Below are 22031 nucleotides of genomic sequence, written 5' to 3' on the forward strand. Positions count from 1 at the left end.
GATCGATCCCCCTGTTTGCCATGCTCTAACAAGTATGGGTTACACCCAAATGATGATGATTGTCGATAACCCTAGGATCGGCCCAAGCGTTTTGAGCGACCATTCGTCAGGCCGCCACCAGGACATTGTTGACATCGAGAACAAACCTGGCGGGGGAGCGGTCTTCAGTAAAAATGGAGCCCTCAGGATGGAAAAACGCAGATTATATTTAAGGTATGAAGGAAAAACCCATTTCATAGAATATCAGAATGCTGTTCTGTTTATATATGATGCAGATCTGATTACCTACATACCATGGGGCTCTGCCTGGGAGCCACTGCCAGGGGACCTGTATAAACCAGATCTGGAAACCCCATGGGATGGACAAAATAAAAATAACAGGGGAGCGAGTTTTTTTTTTCAGAAAACATCCAAACTACCGAAGCTCAGCCACAAAGAGGTCGAAACATTCTGCCAGGGTAAAGATTGGATCCAAATCTTCATCAAACAAACAGGGGGCAGCCGCCGCTGCATGTGACTTAGCAAGAGTTTAAACATACAAGAGCTAAAAAACAAAATACAAAACCAATTTGGAATACCCACAAGACACTAGAACCTGATATGTGCAGGTCGTAGCTTACAGGACCATCTTACGCTACAGGAATATGGGATCTGTCAGGATACAACCATATATCTTAACCTAAGACTGCGTGGAGGCTGCAACGGATCTGGCTCAAAGACTCCAGGCTCCTTTCGTGATGCAGTAAAGGGGAAAGAAAAAATGCAGGACAAACCAATGTTACCACCAGAGCAACCTGGGCCACATATAGTAGAACAAAAACTGGAACATTCAATGCTCCAAGTTACTATACCAGAGGTAACTGCACTACACTCTGACTTCTCAAAACATGCTGTAATATGTAGATTTAATGGTTTCTGGCCAAAATCCGATGCTTTACATCAATGGATATATTCCCGCTGGACACCAGAATGTAATATATACCTATGTTCAAAAGGTTTTTTTATTGTAAACTTCCACACAGAGGAAGAAAGGGATAGTATCATCAATGAGGGGCCTTGGTTTTGGGGTAATGCAGGTCTCTTTGTTACCCCTTGGTTTGCCGAATTCGACCCAAACACTATGAAAATCTCAACAACGCCTGTTTGGGTGAGGCTTCACAACCTCCCATTACATCTCTGGCATCCCATAGTATTATATGCCATTGGGAATTCCTTGGGGAAATTCCTAAAAGTTGATGAAGATAGATATAGCAAAGGGATTTTCACATTTGCCAGAATTTGCGTTGAAGTGGACTTGAGTCAGGGGCTGCCTGATCAAATTTCATTAAACTACAACAACACTGAGTGGATACAACCCCTAGACTATGAAAACACAGCATTCAGATGCCGCAACTGCCGGCAAACAGGACACCTTCAAAATTCTTGCCCACTGGCCAGAAAGAATACAAAAGGAAACAAGAAACAGCAAAAAAAGCCAAATGGGTGGCAGAATACAGAACCACTGGAAGAAGAGGACTTTCAGCCAGAGCATAAAGTGAATCAAGAGGAACCTGATATAAATATGGAACAGAATGGCACACATGAAGAAAAAGCACCAGACCCACAAATGGAGGACCATGTTCGGCAGCAGGAAATGCCACAGCCGAAAGTTAGTGGCAACAAAAGAACCCATGGATTAGAAGGATCAGAATCCGACAAAGAACCTCCAGTGAACATGCAGGAACACTCACAGGCCATCATTTCTCCCCCCTTCCGACTCACAGGGTTGGCGTAGGGTGGAGAAGAAAAAGGGCAGAAAAGTTTAGGCTTTGATGTAATTGTAAACTTTTTTATATATTTTTTTATTAGTGTACTTGTCCTATTCATGGACAGCTATCTGCATATGCTCTAAGCATCTACAAAATGTAATTTATTTCAATATGAATATAAATTACGACTTTTTCTATGGGAAAAAAAAGAAACAAATCGAAGAGAAGTTGCTGATATGACGAAAGATAAGGTGATGAAAAGGTCAAAACACGCCAAAGAATGTTGGCCGTTTGATAGGCTAATGAATGGCATAAAAGATGAGATGACGCCAAAAAATGCTGAATCTGCCAGCTCAAACGTGAGATGAGAAAGATGAGAGAATGATGAGAAATGAGAAGATGAATGTCGAATAAACCAAGGACAGAAAAAACTCTGTCCCCGGCAATGGCGCCAAAAAATGTTGGCGTTGCCGGCTCAACAAATGATAGAAAGATGAACGATGAATGATAAAAAGTCGTTGAAACACCGAGAATAAAGTATCCCCGGCAACGACGCCAAAAAATGTTGTCGCACAGATTGTCACGACAACGCTCAGACCGGGTGCTGTCACCCTGATCCCCGATCTCTCTGTTTAACCCTGTCTCCCGCGGCTGAGGGGGGTAGACTCGATGAGATGATGAAAACCAACTGTGAACCAGTTGGGTTGGGAGACACAAAGCACAACCAACACTAAAATGATTTTATTAAAATAATAGACCAGTGCCTTATGGAGTTAATGATTAAACAATTGTTTATCGAAAGCTGCAGGAATATGAACTTTATAATTCCATGATTAACAATCATTTATAAGCAAAAAACCCAAGCGATGTAAGATTTTCCACAAATGCACAACGCCTTGACGATGATCCAGCGATTAAACTTCAAGAAAAATTAAATGCTTTAAAAGATCATAAACTTTAAATGCTGGCCGCCACCACTTTCACATAGCCAACTTATAAATAATCATTAAATGCACTTAGCTATAGAAAAATATCACAAAAAGACAACAAAATGATTTTTCAAATTTTTTATTTTTATTATTTTTTTTTATTTTTCTTCAAAACAAATAAAATGAAAAAGAAAATCCAAATTTAATTTCTTTTTATTTTTTAACTTTTTCTAGGTTTTTATTTTTTATTTATTTAAATGAAAAACAAAAAAAACTGAAAACCTAAATCTAAATTTAAAATAAGGATTAAATCTAAAACTATCAAAATTATGATCATTTTTTTTTTAATTTTTTTTTTTAATTTTATTTTTTTTAAAATTTTTGTGATTTTTAAAAAATTCAAATTTTTTTATGAAAACAGTATAATTTTTATGAATTTTAATTGTTATATATATATATATATATATATTTTTAAAACAAAACTTAAAAGTTAAAACTAAAATAAACGAAAAATGAAATAATTAAAATCTAATCTAAAACACTAAAATCAAAAGTAAAAAAAACTAAGGACTAAAATTTTTTTTTATACTTTTATGATTTTAAAATTTAAAATTTAAAATTTAAACAAAACTAAAAGAAAAATAAAGATGAAACTAAACTAAACTAAAAGATAAACCAAAATTAAAGCTTAACTCTAATTCTAACTTCATGAAATTTAAAACTAAAAAAAAAGGAAATTTTTATTTGTTTTTTATTTTTTATGGCTTTTATATATATATAGATTTTCTTTTGCATTTGATCCCTTTTAAATACTATTAAAATCATAAAAGAAATCTAACTCTACGTAAACTAAAACAATGGTGAATAAAATCTAAATGAAAAAAAAAAACACTAAATGAAATCTAAACATAAATAAAACAAAGATCGAACCTAAAACCTAAGCTTTCAAACGATTAAACTTACCATGCGTGTAAAAAAAAATAGAGTTTCTTTTGATGTTTTGTTGGGCAGGTGCAGGTTCTGGACGACGGCGAAGGCAGTGACGGAATAACAATGGCAACCGCTAGCAGGGATCGATGCACAAGATATTATCACCCACGCACGCAGCTTTTCTGTGCGGTTGCTAGCCCGACGGCAACAAGAGAGGCAAGCGAATGTGACTGCGCAGGGGAGTTTGAAAGAAATCCTTGATATTTCCTTTGTCTGAAGCTTTTTACAGGTTCATGTTGGTCGACAAACGGAGAACATAACGTAGGTAGCATGAGTGTTTGCAGGATTTTGCAGCAAATGGGATGGACGTGAGTCAGGGAGAAGAAGACTGTTGGCGGAGCGAAGACTGCGTGCAGCAAAAACGCGGATTTGATATGCTTTGCAGGTATGCGTGAGGCAGTTGGCAGCCTAGATGAGAGGTTCAGCTGCGTTGGGTTGAGTTTGCTGCAGGATGCGGATTATCATAGGGAAAGCATGAAGCAGTGATGGTGAATGGCAGCGTACAGGAGTTGGAATTTGATGGGGAGCACATAAAAGTAAACTTCCTGCAAATAATGAAATCCCAGATCTCAAAACAACTGATATCTGAAACCCTTGGACAACAAAATCGCTTAGACAAACCCTGCAACCTGGAATGAAAAAATACCCAAAAAAAATGATATGTGCATAAAACAAAATTAAAACCCTAGATCAGCTAAAAAAAATTTACAGTATTTACAAACTGAAAGCTCTTAGGAAGCTAGATTTATCAATAATCACAGTAATATTATCAGAATTTAATTTAAATGTAAAATGCTTCAGAAAACCCTGCATGCATCATAAAAAAATATTTCGAATGATAAGCCCGGGACCAAGAACTGGCTGGGCTCTTTCAGAAAACACAACCCGGGAGTTGGCTGGTTCAGCCGAGAACTTCCCCTAACGCCCGGTAATCTAAAAAAAAAGGATTTCCTGCACAGCTTAAAATCAACCATCAACATAGAAGGAGAAAACAATAGTGAAACCCCGATCAAATGGAGATACCTGCCACTATATTTCAGAATCTAAACTATCATTTAAACCCCAAAGATCAGACAAGATACCTGTGCCTAGATCAATCTTCATTAAGCTATCATTAATGGCTGAAAATAAAATTATGCAGAAAAAATAGAACAATCTTACAGCATTTTCAGAAGAGTAACACCAGCAAGATTTTTAACCCCAAAGTCTTTTTTATTGCACAAAAAATGACTACAAGAGAGCTTTCTTTAGCACCAGACTCTTAGATCCAATCTGATCTCAAATGACCCCTAGCACCCTATTTAAAGGAAAAATTCCCAACAGCTAGTTCGAGTGATCCATGTCAAAATGATCTTGACCGTCGATGAGGATCAAGACATCTCTTAATCTCATCCGTCGAATTTTTTTATGCATTAAAAATTGAAATTATGCATTTATTTACTCAAAAATATTATTATTTTATTATTTTTAGGTTTTTTCTGTATTTTATTATTTTTATTTATTATTTATTATTTTATTTATTTATATTTTATTTTTTTAATTTTTTAATTTTTTTAATTTTTTTTTAATTTATTTTTAAATGGATCCTCGAACTTAGCCTTTGGAAAAATCACCTAGGACCTAGGACTAAGGACTCATGAGGGGATTAAAAACATTTTCTAACCCTCAAGACACTTTACATCATGACTTTTACAACTTTACATCTCAAGGGGGAGAACCCATTTGACACAGACCCTCATAAACCACCCAGTTCTGCGACACAACTATAACCTAGCAGATTAACACACTAGGATTCTCCTAAGATTCTAGTGACAAAATCCATTTCGGCTTTGGGGTTAGGCTGAAGGAAAACTCTGCCGATCATGGATCGGTGAGATGAAAAACCTTCCGGAACGTAGATTATCACTTAGAAAATTAGGTCCACCTAGGCAATTTACATACATGACTCATATCTGCTAAGATTATTTACAATTTATACATGTAGACTGGGTTTACAACATAAATTGATCAAGCTGTCGATGACTGTAGAATGGCACGGACATGTCGATCAAGCGCTACCCTTTTTGCAAAGAAAAGGGGGTGTAGTGCTGGGAAGTTGACACGTAGTGGTCAACAGTGCTCTTGATGATGACTTTTGTTATGTTGGCAGCCCTCTTGGATGTGTCTCGTATTGTTCACAAACGTAATTGTGAACCCCTTTGATTGGTCCTAGATGCCTTGATATGGTTTATGATGTTTCATGATGATGTACTTTGTATCTCGGCTGAACAATTGATGAAATCTAATAGAAGAAGAATAATTGAATTCTGGGTTTTCCCCCTTGTGGGGTTTTTCCCTGGTCTCTGACCAATCTTGGTGTCTTTATGTATGAATGCTTTTCTTCTGATGTTCCTTTTTATTTCCATTGCATGGTTGATGATTTTGTTCTTTATACAAAATTGGATATGATATGATGTTGTTATGGGGTGAATGAATATGTAAATGATGAATATATATAAATGCAATTATCAAATCAAAGAACAATATAGCCCTAAGAGAAAATTTAACACATTTGTGTCCTTGCTAGAATTCAGCCTCTGAAAGCAATCACACCCACCATCCAAAGCATAGATCCACACCATGGAGAATATACCCTTGAAAGATGTTGGGAAGACAGCAATAAATGACCCACAGATGCTGCTAATTGCTAGGGCATGTAGGGCCTTGATTGCTCCACAGGCATAAATGCACCCTCTTAGCGCATAGTCCTCATTAGGGGAAATCATGTCAAAGGTAAGAGGGCCCGAATCCAGCTTGAATCCACTCCAAATAATGACCTTGAAGTTCAGCCTGGGGGGAGGACCACAATGCACTGGAGAGAAATATTTCATGGGTAAAGATGCCCTTTTTTAATTCACTTACATGTTACTTTTGTTAAGTTTAACAATAGACATGACAAGTTTTAAACAATTCCAAGTGACTTTCAGGCCCAAAATAGGCTTGAAACACATGGCTACAGGTGTGAAATATGCCCAGAATGTCTTGAAGTGTTTCAGCCTGTATTTCCAAATTGTGAAATGTGGTCTGAACTGTTTTAAGATGTTCAGGCATGTTTTGTATCCATAACAAGGAGGATGTTTTGGGAATGTTTTGTACACATATCAGTACCATGATTTTTCTGTGCCCAAATACTGGGGGGATAGGGTGTTTCCTGCATCTTAGATTTAACTATTAGGTTTGCCCATGCAATGCAGGTTAGGGATGTTGACTGCATCGCTAGGAACTTTCTCCATCTTCCTACACTCAGCGAGTAGGCAGCCATGGCACCCCTGGTGACTTTAAATACAACTAAGGCATACTATACTATTGTACTTGTGTTTTGTTTAGTATCACTCATTAGTTGACATATCTGATGCAACTGTGATTAATAGAAGTAATAACAGAACTAGAGAACTGAGTCCTCTTGCTGCATGAGTTTTGGCCAGAGTTGCTGGCATTTCAAATAATAAACTAAACATTCAACATCACAGGTTGATGTCTTCTTCCCAGAGGTGAGTGAAGTTGGAGCTCTCTCCAAATTGTTGATTGATATGATTTATCAATTCCATGCTTAATTAGATAACCCAAAAAAGGAAAGAGGATTATAAATGGGCACTTATGTCTGGCATGCCTTTTTATAGGGGAGATTCTTTTCTCTAGGCACCTATTTTAAATGCCTTTAAATGCTAGAGTCAAAAGAAAAATGTATTTGAGTCAAAGTCCCATTGCGACTTTAAAAGAAGAAAATTAAAATTTTGAAATTGAAATTTTTGGCCCCAAAGTTGTCAAATCGGCTTCCTCTAAGTCAAGCCAACCCAAGGCAAAGGGGACACCCATTCGACCCAGCAGGTCACTATTTATAAAGACAGCTCAAGCTCATTCTCTTGGCACCAATTCACACTTCCACAAGAAGACATTTTCTAGGCATCTCAACAAAGAACAAGAAGGACGAGGAGGATGAAAAAGAAGACTAGCTGGCTCTCTCTCTCTCTCTCTCAAGCTCGCATGTGTGGATCGATTCTCTCTCTTGTGGTTCACGCTTTTTCTAGGATATTCTGTTGTAGGGGGCCAAAATTCTGGGGCAACTGGCAGCTGCAGGAGGGCCAAAGTTCTGGATCAGATCAGGGAGAGCAAAATTTTAGATTAGACTGAGAGGCTTGACTTGGAGGGGTTGACCAGGTTTGACCATAGGTCTAGGTGTGTCTCTTGTTGAACAACATAATTTCTCTATTGAAAATGTTGCTGAGTTTTTCCCCTTTGTGGGTTTTCCCAGGGTAAATCTTGTCCTCTCTTTGTGCATTGTGATCTCTATTGTTCCACTGTTCTTGTATGGTTGAATTTCTAAAGTATAATTGTTGAATGATATATTGGAATACTTTAAAAGAAGATCAACATCCAAAGTAATTATCAGTATTTCAGAAATATTGTACTAGCCTCTGTTGCACTTAGAAAATCAACATGGTATCAGAGCTTTGGTGAAGAAAGGAGCACGGTGATCACCTTTGAAGAAACCCTAATTGGAGACTCTATTGTTGAAGTCCTTGTTGATTCGCATCCATGGTTGCCTCTATGAAATTTGAGAACAAGTTATAAGGAGCCTCAAACTCTAGAGCTTGGAAGCTTAGATTGATATCGTTCTTGCAGAGAACAAGGTTTTGGACATTGTGACAAGGAAAGTTGTGGAACCAGCAGATACTGTAGGAAAGGAGAAGTTCGAGGAAGATGATCTAAATGCCATGAACATTATTGTGGACTCTATTAGAGATCATCTAATTCCTTACATTGCAAAGCTTGATACTTCCGAAAAGATGTATGATGACCTAACAAATCTATTCACTATCAAGAATGTTGGTCATGCCATGAGTTTAAAGATGATCTTCGTGATGTGACAATGATGAATGATGACCCTGTAGCTTCATATTTTGCAAGGATTTCTCAAATAAAAGACCAAATTTCAGCTATTGAAGAAACTATTCCTGAGAATGAACTTGTGACTACAACACTCAATGGTTTACCTAGATCATGGGATGCATTTGCAACAAGTATAAGTAGCAGGAAGGGAACTCCCTCATTTGAAGAATTGTGGGCCTCTTGTGCTCAAGAAGAATCAAGGCTTATATCAAGAGAGAGGAAGAAAGAAGCTACTCAGGGATTTGCAGCTTGCTTCAAGAGAAGTAGAGGAAAGGAGGTGCTCAAAACAAAAGATCAGGAAAGAAGGATATGTCAAAAATTCAATGCTATGGTTCTAAGAAATATGGAAATTTCAAAATGGATTGTCCTGAATTAGCTAACAACAAACAAAAAAGGAAAACAACATGCTTCCGCAACTGATGTTGAATATGAACACCCAAAGAAGCCCAAAGGTGACAAAGACTTCTGTTACTTTTCTGCTCTAACAGGTTCTATTGCAGATGATGATGATATGTGGCTGGTAAATGATGGTGCATCAAGACATGACCGAAGATCGTGAAAATATTACTAGCATGATGGAAAAGAGGTTGTCCCAAAGGGTAGAGCTTGGAGACAATCTCAACTATGCGGTCAAAGGAGTTGGAAAGGCATCCATTGAAATGGAATTTGGTAACAACGTACATCTCAACAATGTTTTATATGTACCAGGTTTGAAAAAGATATTTGTCTGTATTTCATGTTTAGAAGATAAAGGAGATAGAGTAGCTTTTGTGGATGGCAAAGTATTTGTATGGTCCAAGGGCTCAGGTATAGAAGACGCTAGGGTTATTGGGATTCATGAAAGAAGATTGTATATGTTCCTGTGTCAACTAGCTCAAGCCCTAGTACATGATGGAATGAATCCAAGTGAGCTATGGCATAGAAGATATGATCACCTTCATTATAGAGCATTACTTGAACTAAGTCAAATAGTTTCTAGTGTCCTTGAATTGCAAATAGATCATGAAGGTGTTTGTAAAGGTTGTGCACTTGGAAAGAATATCAAGAAACCATTTCCAAGTAGTGACAATAGATCTAAAGAAGTCTTAGATTTGATTCACTCTGATGTGTGTGGTCCAATGCCTGTGAGATTGCTTGGAGGTTCATTGTACTATTTATTGATGACTTCTCTCATAAGACATGGATTTATCTCATGAAGACCAAAGATGAGGTCTTCACAAAGTTTCAAAAATTCAAAGTTGAAGTAGAGAAATTGATAGGTAAGAAGATGAAGATTTTGAGATTTGATAATGGAGGAGAGTACATCTCGAAAGAACTTGTGGTATTCTATTAAGAAAGTTGGGATTAAGAGGAAGATGATTGTTCCCTATAATCCAAAACATAATGGTGTAATAGAATGAAAGAACAAGTCCATTAAAGAATTTGTTAATGCCATGATGCATGATCAAAATTTGCCGATGTTCTTGTGGGGGGAAGCATCATTGACAACTGTATATATTCAAAATAGAAGTCCTCATTGAATTCTGGAAGATAAGACTCCTGAAGAAGCGTTCTCTAGGAGAAAGGCAGAGGTTGGACACACATGAGAATCTTTGGTTGGCCTGTCTACATCCATGTACCTAAGGATAAGAGGAACAAGCTTGAACCTTCAAGAAAGAAAGGCATATTTGTTGGTTATAGTGAATCATCAAAGGCCTATAGAGTCTACATTCTAGGGCAACAAAGAATTGAGGTCAGCCGGGATGTCACTTTCGATGAGAAAGTTTCATATTGGATGTCCATGGAAGTTTCCATGGATTCCTATGATGGAGTAAAGCATGAAGCTTCGAGAGAAGAGCATTCGAGTCCTATAGAGCTAGAAGGGCTTCGTGAACCCATGGAACCGATGGTTGTCCTAGAAATTAGAAAAAGACTAGCACGGCTTAGATCTACATTGGCAGAAGCATAAGGACATGCAACTCCTGATGGCGCATCCAGAGAAATCAAGAAACCTAAAAGGTTTTCTAGTTATGTAGCTCTCATGAGTAACCTGATTGATTTAGAGCCTTCCACCTATGAAAAAGAAACTAGCTAGCAAGTGTGGAAGGAGGCAATGAATGAAGAATATCAATCTATCATGAAGAATGATGTCTGGGAAATTGTGCCAAGGCTGGAAGGGAAGTTAGTGGTGACTTCCAAGTGGATATACAAGATCAAACATGTTGTAGATGGAAGTATTGAAAAATACAAGGCGTGATTCGTGGCTAGAGGGTTCTCCCAGAAAGAGGGAGAAGATTATGATGAGACCTTTGCTCCAGTTTCCAGGTACACCTCCATTAGATCCATTATTTCTCTTGTTGCTTCGTTGGGATGGAACTTACATTAGATGGATGTGAAGACTGCTTTCCTCAATGGTGTGATTGAGGAAGAGGTGTACATAGAGCAACCTCAAGGTTTTGAGGTGCATGGAAAGGAATCTCATGTTTGCAGGTTAAAGAAGGCCTTGTATGGACTCAAGCAAGCTCCAAGAGCTTGGTATGCTCGTATTGATAGCTATTTGACGAGATTGGGATTTACCAAGAGTAATGCTAATCCAAACCTTTATTTTAAGGTTGTGAAGAATGCACTTATGATCCTATTACTTTATGTTGATGATTTGTTTCTGACAAGTGCTGAGCCTCTTATTATTCAATGTAAGAAGCAGTTGGATTTTGAATTTGATATGAAGGATCTTGGGTTGATGCATTATTACTTGGGACTGGAAGTATGGTAGAAACCTGGTGAAGTCTTCCTTGGTCAAGGAAAGTATGTTATTGAGATCCTTCAAAAGTTTGGTATGATAGATTGTAAATCCATGGCTACTCCCATGGTGACTCGTTAATGTATTTGGTTGACACCAGGATGGACATCTGCTTTGCTGTGAACACCTTGAGCCAGTTTCGGGTTGAATAGAGGCATGAGCATTGGATTGCAACAAAGCACATTCTGAGATATCTACATGGTAGTTTAAACTATGGTTTGAGATATGTTGCAACAAAGATGTACAGCTTCAAGGATACACAAATGCTAACTGGGTAGGAAGTGTCGATGATAGGAAGAGCACTTCAGGGGTATGCTTCAGCTTGGGCTCCGCTATGATATGTTGGATAAGTAGGAAGCAAAGATCAGTTGCACTTAACACTGCAGAAGTAGAATATATTGCAGCAAATGAAGCGTGTACAAAAGCAGTGTGGCTTCAAAAGTTGAATGTAGGATTGTTCGACCAAGAGCTAGATTTGACTGTGATACATTGTGACAATCAAAGTTGTGTGAAGCTTTCAGAAAATCTCATGTTCCATAACAGGTCGAAGCATATTGAGATCAAGTACCACTACATTTGTGACATTGTGTAGAGGAGAGCAATAAGACCTGAGTATGTCTCCACTGATGAGTAGACAACTGATGTTCTGACGAAGCCGTTACCCAAGGCGAAGTTTGTGTACTTCAGAGACAAGATGGGGCTTGTGGAGATTACCCTTCTTGTTGAGAGGGAGTGCTAATATAACACCAACATGGATGGAATCAGGAGAATGGTTTGAGAGTGCTCCCCATATAGGGTTGAGTGAGTGCCTTATTACCGCTCAAACTAGCAGGGGTCCTAGAAAGGGATCCTAGGGGGGCAATTGCTAGGTCAAGGGGAACAATAGAGCAATAGCCCATTGTCACCTCAGCGAAGGCTCCCTACTTTTTATGGACTTTCACCGATGGGAGGAGACCCGATATGAAGGGAATCACTAGATAAATGAGTCAATAAAGGGAGAAAGGGTGATTCCTAAAGGCCTATTCACAAGAGAAACTCAAATTATGGTTTGCTTGCTTGAGAAGCAAGGTGTAAGGTTCTCGAAGAAGGGCCAAGGGGATTTCAAGGGCTAGGGTTTGCACATAAGACTTGTAATAGAAGGGCCTAGTCCAAGAAATCTGTGGAAACTTGATTTCCAGGTGGTCTTTGTGAAGTTGTCTTTAAAAGGTTGTGGACCACATGGAACCAAGTGGACCCACAATTAGGCCAAAGGAGGGGGGGAGATCAATCAAGGGTAGGCTTGACCTAATTGATGAGGAGAAGGAGATCAAAGGAGGAAATTTCAACGATTTTAATGCAATGATCTAAATGAGGTCACTAGCCAAGGGAAACCTAGGGCAAGAAATAGTCCTTGAGCTAGGGCTTGCAATTTCTCGAGATCCAGCTAACGGATTTGCTTCAAATTTGGAGGGCCTCTAGAGAAAACTCCAGCACAGTTGTGGACCAAAAATTGAAGTGTTTGGATGGCTAGATTGTGAGTTAATTGATGCTTTAGGTGACCTATGCAAGCTAGACCTAGAAAGAAAGAGAGAAAGGTGAGAAAAATATGATTTGTGGTGATCACCTATGGAAGACCAGTGCCTAATCCTTTGGGAAAAATGGAGTCAAGATGATTTCCAATGTTTGGGATGGTTTCACTTCATCAAGGAGGCCTTTAGAACAATTTCGCTTGGCAATTAGGGCATGGGACAATTGCTTCAAAGTTTTTATACTTAAATGGACAATATGCGATGACTTATCAAGATAAAATTTCAACAAAATATCTCTAGGAACATTCACTTATTCAAAGATGGCCCATGACATGATGCAACGCTAATAAAAGACAAATTTCCACTTCTCACACAAGAAAAGCAACAAATTTCGGCCTAGTATAGCGAAATTCCCCAGCAACATGCATATGACATAAGAAAATGATAAAGTAGCATTAAAAGAGCACTTACATGTGAGAACAATTATATCCAATCATCATCATATGCTAATATAGAAGCTCTAAGACAAAAATGAAGAGATCCAAACATCAAAATTCATTCATCCATCCAATTTCGTCCTCCAAAAAGAATAGCAAAAATCTCTTAAGAGAGAATGATCAATCCAAGTGATGATGAGAGAATGAATCAAATCATCATCTATTTATACAATGTCTAATGAATTCGATTTTGCTTATTTTGGCCTAATTTAGCCCCTAGAATAAAATAATGTGCATAATAACACTAACTTTTGGTGACAAGCCCACCAAATAGCTTAATAATACATGAATAAGCCTCTTAAGAGGGTTGAATGATCAATTGAGTGAGTCATTGGGCCTTTGAGGAGGCCTAATGAAGTCCAAAGGGTGCCATGATGTAGAAATGGACTCCCAACATAGTGGACCAAGGGTTGGCCCCTTGTTTTCCAAGCAAAAACCTGTGGTTTTCCCAAGTGGGTGTGGGGTCACAATGTCATCCGCACGGGTCTCCAAATGGATAGGAAGTGCCTGTAGACCATTTGTAAGGGCTGGAATGATGATATAAGCCTTGCCTCTATAGCGAGGAACAATCCTTTGGACCTTGGAACATCTGCCAAGTTGTACACTGTATGGTGCATCTGTCGAGCCAATTGGGCGCATCATCCTTGTCCAAAAGGTGGAATAGGAGCAATCAACGAACGCTACTAGGGATCCATGAAGTAATCTTGGCTATGGTGGAGGCCCATGGCTCTCAACGCTCACCCTACAAGTGCCAATGTGGCTCTCTGGAGGGCTAGGACCCCGTATAGGGACCAAGCCCCAAATGGCAATCCACTTGCAATCCTGCATAAGATCGAATGTGGCCCCTTCTCCTCCAATACAACAAATCATTAGAATAATCAAGTAAAAGAGCTTACAAGTCATGGAACTAGTGGAGCACTTCATGGTGGCATGCCCTTCCATAGTGGGTTTTGGCATGTATAAGTGTCTCCAAGCTAAATAGGGGGTTAGCCAATGACCCTATTAGGTGGTTTCAACTAATGTTTTAAAACTCCGAATCGGACTTCGACTCCGACTCGGCCGATGGTTGACTCTGATTCCGACTCCGACTCGGCCGAGGGTCTACTTTGATTCCAACTCCAACTCGGTATCGACTTGGCCGGCTCGATTTCAATGACTTGGTTGTTGTAAAAAATACATTAATTTTTTGTTTGTTCGTTTGTTTAAAAAACATAATTTTAAAGATTTCCATTCATGTTTCCAAACACATAGCATTAGAATATAGATAGAAGACAACATATGATCAAAGTAGGCTCATGAATATATCCATTATATCAAAATGGCACCCAATGCACTGTCCAATATATACATGATGATGATATAGAGATCAAAACAAAAACACATAACCAAGGAGGCTAGAAATGGCCTCTACAACAAAAGTAAATTGTGACTAGTACTATTGGCTACTGCTAGAGGAGCCAAGGTCTTTTGGATCGACCTCCGGATCAGATTTAGACAGGGGGCCCCATGGCTTCTCTTCCTCATCATCTCCAACTGCAACTGTAGAAGTGGTAGCACTAGCAGGCTGTGCAAAAGCTGCAAGTTGAGATAGACGAGATATGCGCTTCTGTCGTGGTTGAGCAGAGGAAGTGCCTGCAACTGGAGGACTTGCTGACCCTAAGGCTAGTAAAAGTGGATCAGGATCTGCATTCAACTGAACATTATGTTCGAGTGATGCTATCATCTCATAATCATAATCAATATCCTCATCAGAATGAAACTCTGCTGGATGATTCTCCACGACTGAATATGATGTTGGATCAATGTCTTCCAACACAATGGGATCTGAATCAGGTCTTTTGTTCAGCAATTGGTTGCATCTGAGCCGGAGGTTGTATTGGACATAGACTAGATCATTTAACCGTTTTTGATCCAAACGGTTTCTCTTCTTCGTGTGAATCCTCTAAAAGACAGACCAATTGCGCTCACACCCAGTGACACTGCAAGTTTGACACAATATACGAATTGCAAACTTCTGCAATTCAGGACAATTGCTACCAAAAGCCTCCCACCATTGTGCTGCAAAAAACATAGGAGTGTAATGAGTTAGCTCAACAAATTACAAATTATATCCAACTTTCAAATTATAAACGATTTAACAAAATAAGTATTAAGAATTTGAAAATTGAAATTTTTGTTTACCTGGTTGATCTGGTTCCCTTGTAATCTTTGCTAGGTTCTTCCCAAAGGTACCTGAGGCATTGCTGAAGGTTGTGGCCTGTCGGTGTATCTCTAACTGATCACACTCCAATGGGATCATGCGATCAATGCAGTCAATCAATCCATCTCTAACCCCCCCTTCAAAGCTCCCGTTGTCTTAGCAACTTTACAATGATACCGTGGGTTCAAAAAATACCCCGCTGCATGTATAGGGCGAAGGAGTTGATTGTTCCATCTTTCATCAATGCTTGCCCAAATGGGCCCATACTTAGCCACTTTATCCTTGTATGCCTGCCCTCTTTATTTGCTCCTTTGCTTGATCCATAGCCTCGTAAATGAAGCCCATAGCCAATATTTCCCCATCCACCAACCACAACACCTTAACCAGTGGCTCAGCAAGCTTCACAATCTCTGCTGCCTTTCTCCAAAATATTTCTTCATTAACTTTCTTTTTCAATTCTTTGCCTTCCTGTTTGTGAGACCACTAGCTTTGATTCCATTCTTCACTGGAAAATATCTTTTGCAAGTTTCTATGTTGTGAAAGTATAGATTGCAATGTCAAAAAATGAGTAGCAAATCTAGTGATGGCAGGCCTAATAATATCCATGCCCCCTATGTGTTTCCTCATCAAGCTCAAAATCGATGAATGGTTGTAGATAAATTTTGTTATGCTTTTGGCATGATCTATAGTGTTTTTGACCCAATCTAATTTGCCAATATCCTCAAGCATGAGGTCTATGCAATGTGTAGCACATGGGGTCCAAAAGATGGTTCTGTGTTTTTCCTCTAACAATTTACCAACAAGAACATAGCTAGAGGCATTATCTGTGATGACTTGAACAACATTAGCTACCCTCACCTCCTCAACAACCTCATCCAATAGTTGAAACAACAATTGTCCATCTTTAACCTTATCAGATGCATCAACTGATTTTAAAAACATAGTTGCCTATGGGCAAAAGATAAGAAAGTTTATGATGGTACAGTTTCTTTGATTAGTCCATCCATTTGACATAATGGTACATCCTGTTCTTGCCCATGAGTCCTTGAAATCTTTCAAATACTCATTAATGGAGGCAATTTCCTTCTGCAAACAATACCCCCTTATCTCATGCATAGTAGGGCCTTTGAGGCCTTTTCTAGCAGCGTGTATGGCATCAAACATAGGCTCATAATATGGTGAACGGGAAGCATTGAAGGGGATATCAGCGTCATACTACATATGTAATCACAGGCAGTCTCCCTCAATTATTTCTTCCAATGGTCATTTAAAGTGGACTGCAAAGTCTACTAGCTTGAGGACTATGTGCATCTGATGGAGAGGAGGGTGTGATAGTGAAATAACTTTTGATATTCATATCACCCTTCTTTTTCATTTTACCCTTACCCTTTTCTTGAATAGACTCCAAAGAGGGAGGAACATATCAGAAGGGGTTGGATGCATCAGTACAAGGGATAGAGGAAGAACCCTCAAAATCAAAATGGGGGTTGGTAGCCAGCATTTTTTGTATATTCCTCTTCCTCCCAATTTCTTCTTTAAACTTCTCAAAGTTGGCTAACAATTCCTTCCTAATCTCCCCAATTTCATCTGATTCACATGGAGTAATTTGGCCTCTAATCCCCGCTAAGTGTTGTTTCAGCCTATTAATGCCTCCAGGACCTTAATTTTTCTATGGCAAAATTTGTGGTGCATTTGACTATCAACCATTTCAACATATGCCCTAGCAACATCTTTCACTATGGGTGCCATTTTTTGACTTGGAAATGAAAGCAAAAAAAATCTAAAAATGAAAACAAAAAAAATAACATTGCTTCAATGTTCATTTCTTTCACAAAAAACACTCTTTTCAATTTCCAGATTTGCACATAAAAATTAATAAGCAAAAACAATTTTTTACAAGTCAAAAAAAATACCTCCAGGCACAAACTGCCTCCTCAAGGTTGCTCCAACAAACCAACTCCTCAATGCTGCTCCAAATGGCTGCCCAAGAAGCTCCTCACTCCTGCTACAATGCTTGCTCAAGACTCCTCACTGCTGCTTCAAAAACAAACTCCACAACTCCTCACAAACTCTCACTCAAATTCTCACTCAAATGCAATGAGATGGCTGTGAGGAAATGAGAGGGGTTGGGTGGGTTTTATAGGGTTTAGGAGAGGGGAATGGACCCCAAATAACCTATAGGCAAATTAGAAATCTGTTTGGGGTCCCCAAAAAGCAAGTAAAAAAGAAAGTCCCTGTTTTTTTCAGTTTTCGGGTTGCTGTCACCGAGCCAACCGATTATTAAAACATTGGTTTCAACCTCTAAAGGGGGTGACATGTCCATGGTGCATCCTTCAAGTGGTAGGTGGAAGATGATATAATAATGGAATGGAGTGAGGATCAGGGGAAACATCCAGGTCATATGTCAAGTTGCAAGGGTAGCTATAACAGGGGAAGCCCATACTTGGGTATATAAGTGTAGGAGGGAGCAGATTGTGGTACATGAGTTACTTCAACCTTTGTTTTTCCACCTTTCTTCATATGCTTTTTCTTCATAACTGCTCGAGGCTCCAGGAGATGGAGAGCATGATGTGTGAGATGTAGCAGTGAATACCCCCTTAAGGTGGGGCGATTCATTTCCCACCAGGGGTTGGGACAATCATGGGTTCCTTAATGATAGAGGGGGCTCATCTAGGGCCCATAGGAACCAGGGTGATGGCCATGGGTAAGGGGTAGAGCTCATGTTTGGCTTTTGCCCACGTGTTAAATTTGTATGTCCCGACCATCTTTTGCATTTTGTGGTACATTTCCTGTTGAGAGTGGCCAAATTATGCTTTTACTTTTCTTTTTAGCTGCATCAACCTCTGGGGCATCATTTTAGGCTCGACCTAAGGTGTGGACAAGGGGAGGCGGAGGGGGAGGCTAAACCTATGTGGACTTGGATGGGAAAATAGATGAATGGGGGTAAAATGAGTGGAAGGGGAGTGATGTAGGCGGTATTGAGAAGTGGGACCACGCAACCAAAATCGAGATTTCCCGTGTAGTGTCAACCCAAAAGCCAAATGGTCAGTAAAGGAGATTCCACAAGACTAGGATACAAGGGTAACTATGAAATCAGGCAATGGAGACAAGAATATAAGTCTAAACCACTCTTTCCGCTCAATCCCCCCACCAATCTATGTCCAAAAGTGCCCATGATAAGTAAGGAAAATTACTCAACTATACCAGTGAAAAACCATACCTTTGGGGTTGGAAGGCCCACCTTCAAACATACATTCATGACAAGTGGTTCAGGAACCACATGACCGGCTCAGGTGGCGGAGAAAATGGCACATCGAGCTATTTGGTGGCTACAAGGAGCTGCTAGCTGGGGACCATCTAGGAGAAAAAATTTCTCCCATACACACTACCCCCAGGTGGTGGGTAACATGCCTCTCGGAGAGGAGACTTGATCACTCCCAGGAGAGGGTTGAGTGAGGTTTGCATTGAGACCCGACAACTTCCTAGGAAGGGTTAAGTGAGGTCTTTCAGCATCAGGGCCCAAAGTGCTCCCTAGGAGAGCTGAGGAGTACTCCTAGGATGGTTGAGCGAGTACTCCCCAAGAGCGGTGAGAAAGTGCTCCCCAAAGGGTTGAGTGAGTACTTCCCAGGAGGGTTGAGCAAGTATTCCCCAAGAGGTGTGAGAAAGTGCTCCCCAAAGGGTTGAGTGAGTACTCCCTAGGAGGGTTGAGTGAGTGCCTACTAGTACTCCCCAGTAGGGTTGAGTTTCAACATTTTGGCCTAGTAAGAGGACTTGAGATTTGAGGACCGATCACTCTAGAGGAGTGAGTCTTGATATGCTGATGATAAGCCATGGGTTAGGTACCACCCCAGATATGGCTATTAACGGATGTTGATGTTAGATGATGATGCTAATAATGATGATGTGATATAACCTTTTCTTAGAGAAATTTGTCAACTTGAGAACACCTATGACAGTCATTATGAATACCTCCCTAGTTAAGAGGGAGTGTTGAATTTGTAACTATGGTCGGTCTTCATAATGTATATTTGGCCACTTGATGTATTTGTATTGATTATTTTAAAGCATATTTTAAATACTAGAGTCAAAAGAAAAATGTATTGAGTCAAAAGTCCCATTGCGACTTTTAAAAGAAGAAAATTTGAATTTTAAAATTGGAATTTTTGGCTCTAAAGTTGTCAAGTCGGCCTCCCTCCAAGTCTAGTCGGCCCAGGGCAAATGACCCACCCATTCGACCCAACTGATCGCTATATAAAGGCAGCTTGAGCTCATTCTCTTGGCACCAATTCACACTTCCACAAGAAGACATTTTCTGGGCATCTCAGCAAAGACAAGAAGGACAAGGAGGGTGAAAAAGAAGACAGACTAACTCTCTTTCTCTCTCTTTCAAGCTCGCACGTGTGGATAGATTCTCTCTTTTGGTTCGCAGCTTTTCTGGGCAGTTATGTTGCAGGGGGCTGAAATTCTGGGGCAAATGGAAGCTGCAGTAGGGCCAAATTTTGGGTCAAATCAAGTAGAGCGAAATTTTGGATCAGACTGGGAGGCTCGACTTGGAGGGTTTGACCATGTTTGACCATAGGTCTAGGTGTGTTTCTTGTTGAACAAACGAATTTTTCTATTGAAAAGGTTGTTGGATTTTCCCATGGTAAATCTTGTCTTCTCATTGTGCATTGTGATCTCTACAGTTCTACAGTTCTTGTATGGTTGAATTTCTGAAGTATAATCGCTGAATGATATATTGGAATAATTAAAGAAGATCAACATCAAAAGTAATCATCAATATTTCAGAAATATTGTGCTGGTCTCTATTGCACTTAGAAACTCAACATAACCAAAGTATGCTATACTGAATTTCCTACTGACATTATAAGTTAGCGCTTACAGTTGTTAGGTTCTATCTTATCAAACATATATTTTTGGTTGAAAAGCTCAACTGTGAGAGAATTGATTAGGCAAGATTCAAATTGAGAGAAATCTGTGTTTAACATTGGGAATATTTGTTCCCATCCCGTGTTTCTTATTTGACAGTCTCGATTCTTTGAAAATGAAGTTAATTATGTATCTTATGCTTTGGAAATGAAGTTAACTATGTATCTTGTTCCTTTGGTGAGAGAAGATCTACATTATACTGGAGTCGAAAAACATGACCAAGGTTTGCTGGGTTGACATACATAAGCTTCTTACAAACTAGAAATGTTGAATAGTCCAGGAAGGAGTTGTACGGAAGACTCGCTACTAATTTGGTAGATTATTGATGGTGAACAATGAGAGAACTTTATTACATTGGGGTATTGATAGATTTGGCTAGTAAACAGGCTTGTCATTAACCTCAAGGTGGACTGAGTTTGACACATTTCCTTGTGAATATGGTTTAATCGTTACAATCAGATTGTTTGTTTGAAGTTGGTTCCTGTAAACTGTATTATCCATGTTTCCCTTACAAACTCAGACATCCTAATTTCAGAGAGATCATGGAAAAATATCCCTATCATTTATGTTAGATTTTTCTCCAAGGTGAGAGAAGACCTGGCCCATAGAGTGCATAAGCCCAAACCATTTTCATGTTTTGTAGGCAATAACAATCAAATTTGAACAAGATGCAGGACTTTTTTGGATTGCTTGTTTTGACCCTCTGGGTATATGTACTTGTGCTTTCTCTGTACAAGCTGGTATTAAATTTGTGTTCCCACCCTACATGATTTTGGAGTCGTACAGACTTTACTTAGTTGCCATGGATTTTCAGTTATGCTTCCATCCCTGAATGTATGTAAGAGGGATCTCACATTCCATGCTTGAATTATTTTCTAATCGTTATGCCTGGTCTTAATGCGAAATGTAATTGAATATATTTAACAGGAATCTATCCTTCAAGCTGTTTTCTAATTGTCGTGCTTGGTTTTGATGCAGAATGGGCCTTTGGACATTTTTGGAAGGTTGTTTACTTCTAGCTAATGCCCTAGCCATACTGAATGAAGATCGTTTTTTAGCTCCACGGGGCTGGAGCCTTTCAGAAGTTTCTGAAAGAAGAGGAAAGTCTTTAAAAGTTCAGGCCATTGGGCTAATTTATGCCACCCAGTACCTCAGGGTGCCATTGATAGCTCTTAATGTCATCACAATTGTGATCATGCTTGTTTCAGGCTAAGCTAGATGACTAATTCTGTGCCAATGCTGGATACATTTTTTATATTTTGATGTAAAATTAACGACTTGAAGTTTTGTTTGTGCAATGACAAGGGTTAATTTTGTTTATGTGAGATGCATAATGCTGTATAATACTTTATGTCTGGTACATTATCTTTGCATGTTGATGACATGTGACTGTCTTGTCATTCTGATAACATGTGATTAGTGCAGCTTGTGTACGTAACTACTTCTGACATGTCCTATTGCTGTTTGCATGGCCTTGCCTATTTACCCTGGAAACAAAATATAACACCGAGTTTTCAGCTCT

General features: G+C 39.2%; 1 protein-coding gene across 2 annotated transcripts in view; it reads left to right on the top strand.

Annotated features, from left to right (window-relative positions):
• The window catches only part of LOC149233378 (uncharacterized), an 87606-nt gene extending 65777 nt beyond the window's left edge, over window positions 1-21829 (top strand). For both annotated transcript variants that reach the window (XM_089379736.1, XM_089379735.1), the window contains one exon: window positions 21488-21829. In XM_089379736.1, the coding sequence (XP_089235862.1) occupies window positions 21489-21722 (234 nt within the window). In that variant the 5' untranslated portion in view covers window position 21488 and the 3' untranslated portion in view covers window positions 21723-21829. The remainder of the gene's footprint in view (window positions 1-21487) is intronic.
• Window positions 21830-22031: the final 202 nt, after the last annotated feature.

The sequence above is a fragment of the Pinus tabuliformis genome, chromosome J (assembly GCF_031772625.1).
Source record: "Pinus tabuliformis cultivar Carrire ecotype Pingquan chromosome J, CPIR1, whole genome shotgun sequence".
Taxonomy (NCBI): Eukaryota; Viridiplantae; Streptophyta; class Pinopsida; order Pinales; family Pinaceae; genus Pinus; species Pinus tabuliformis.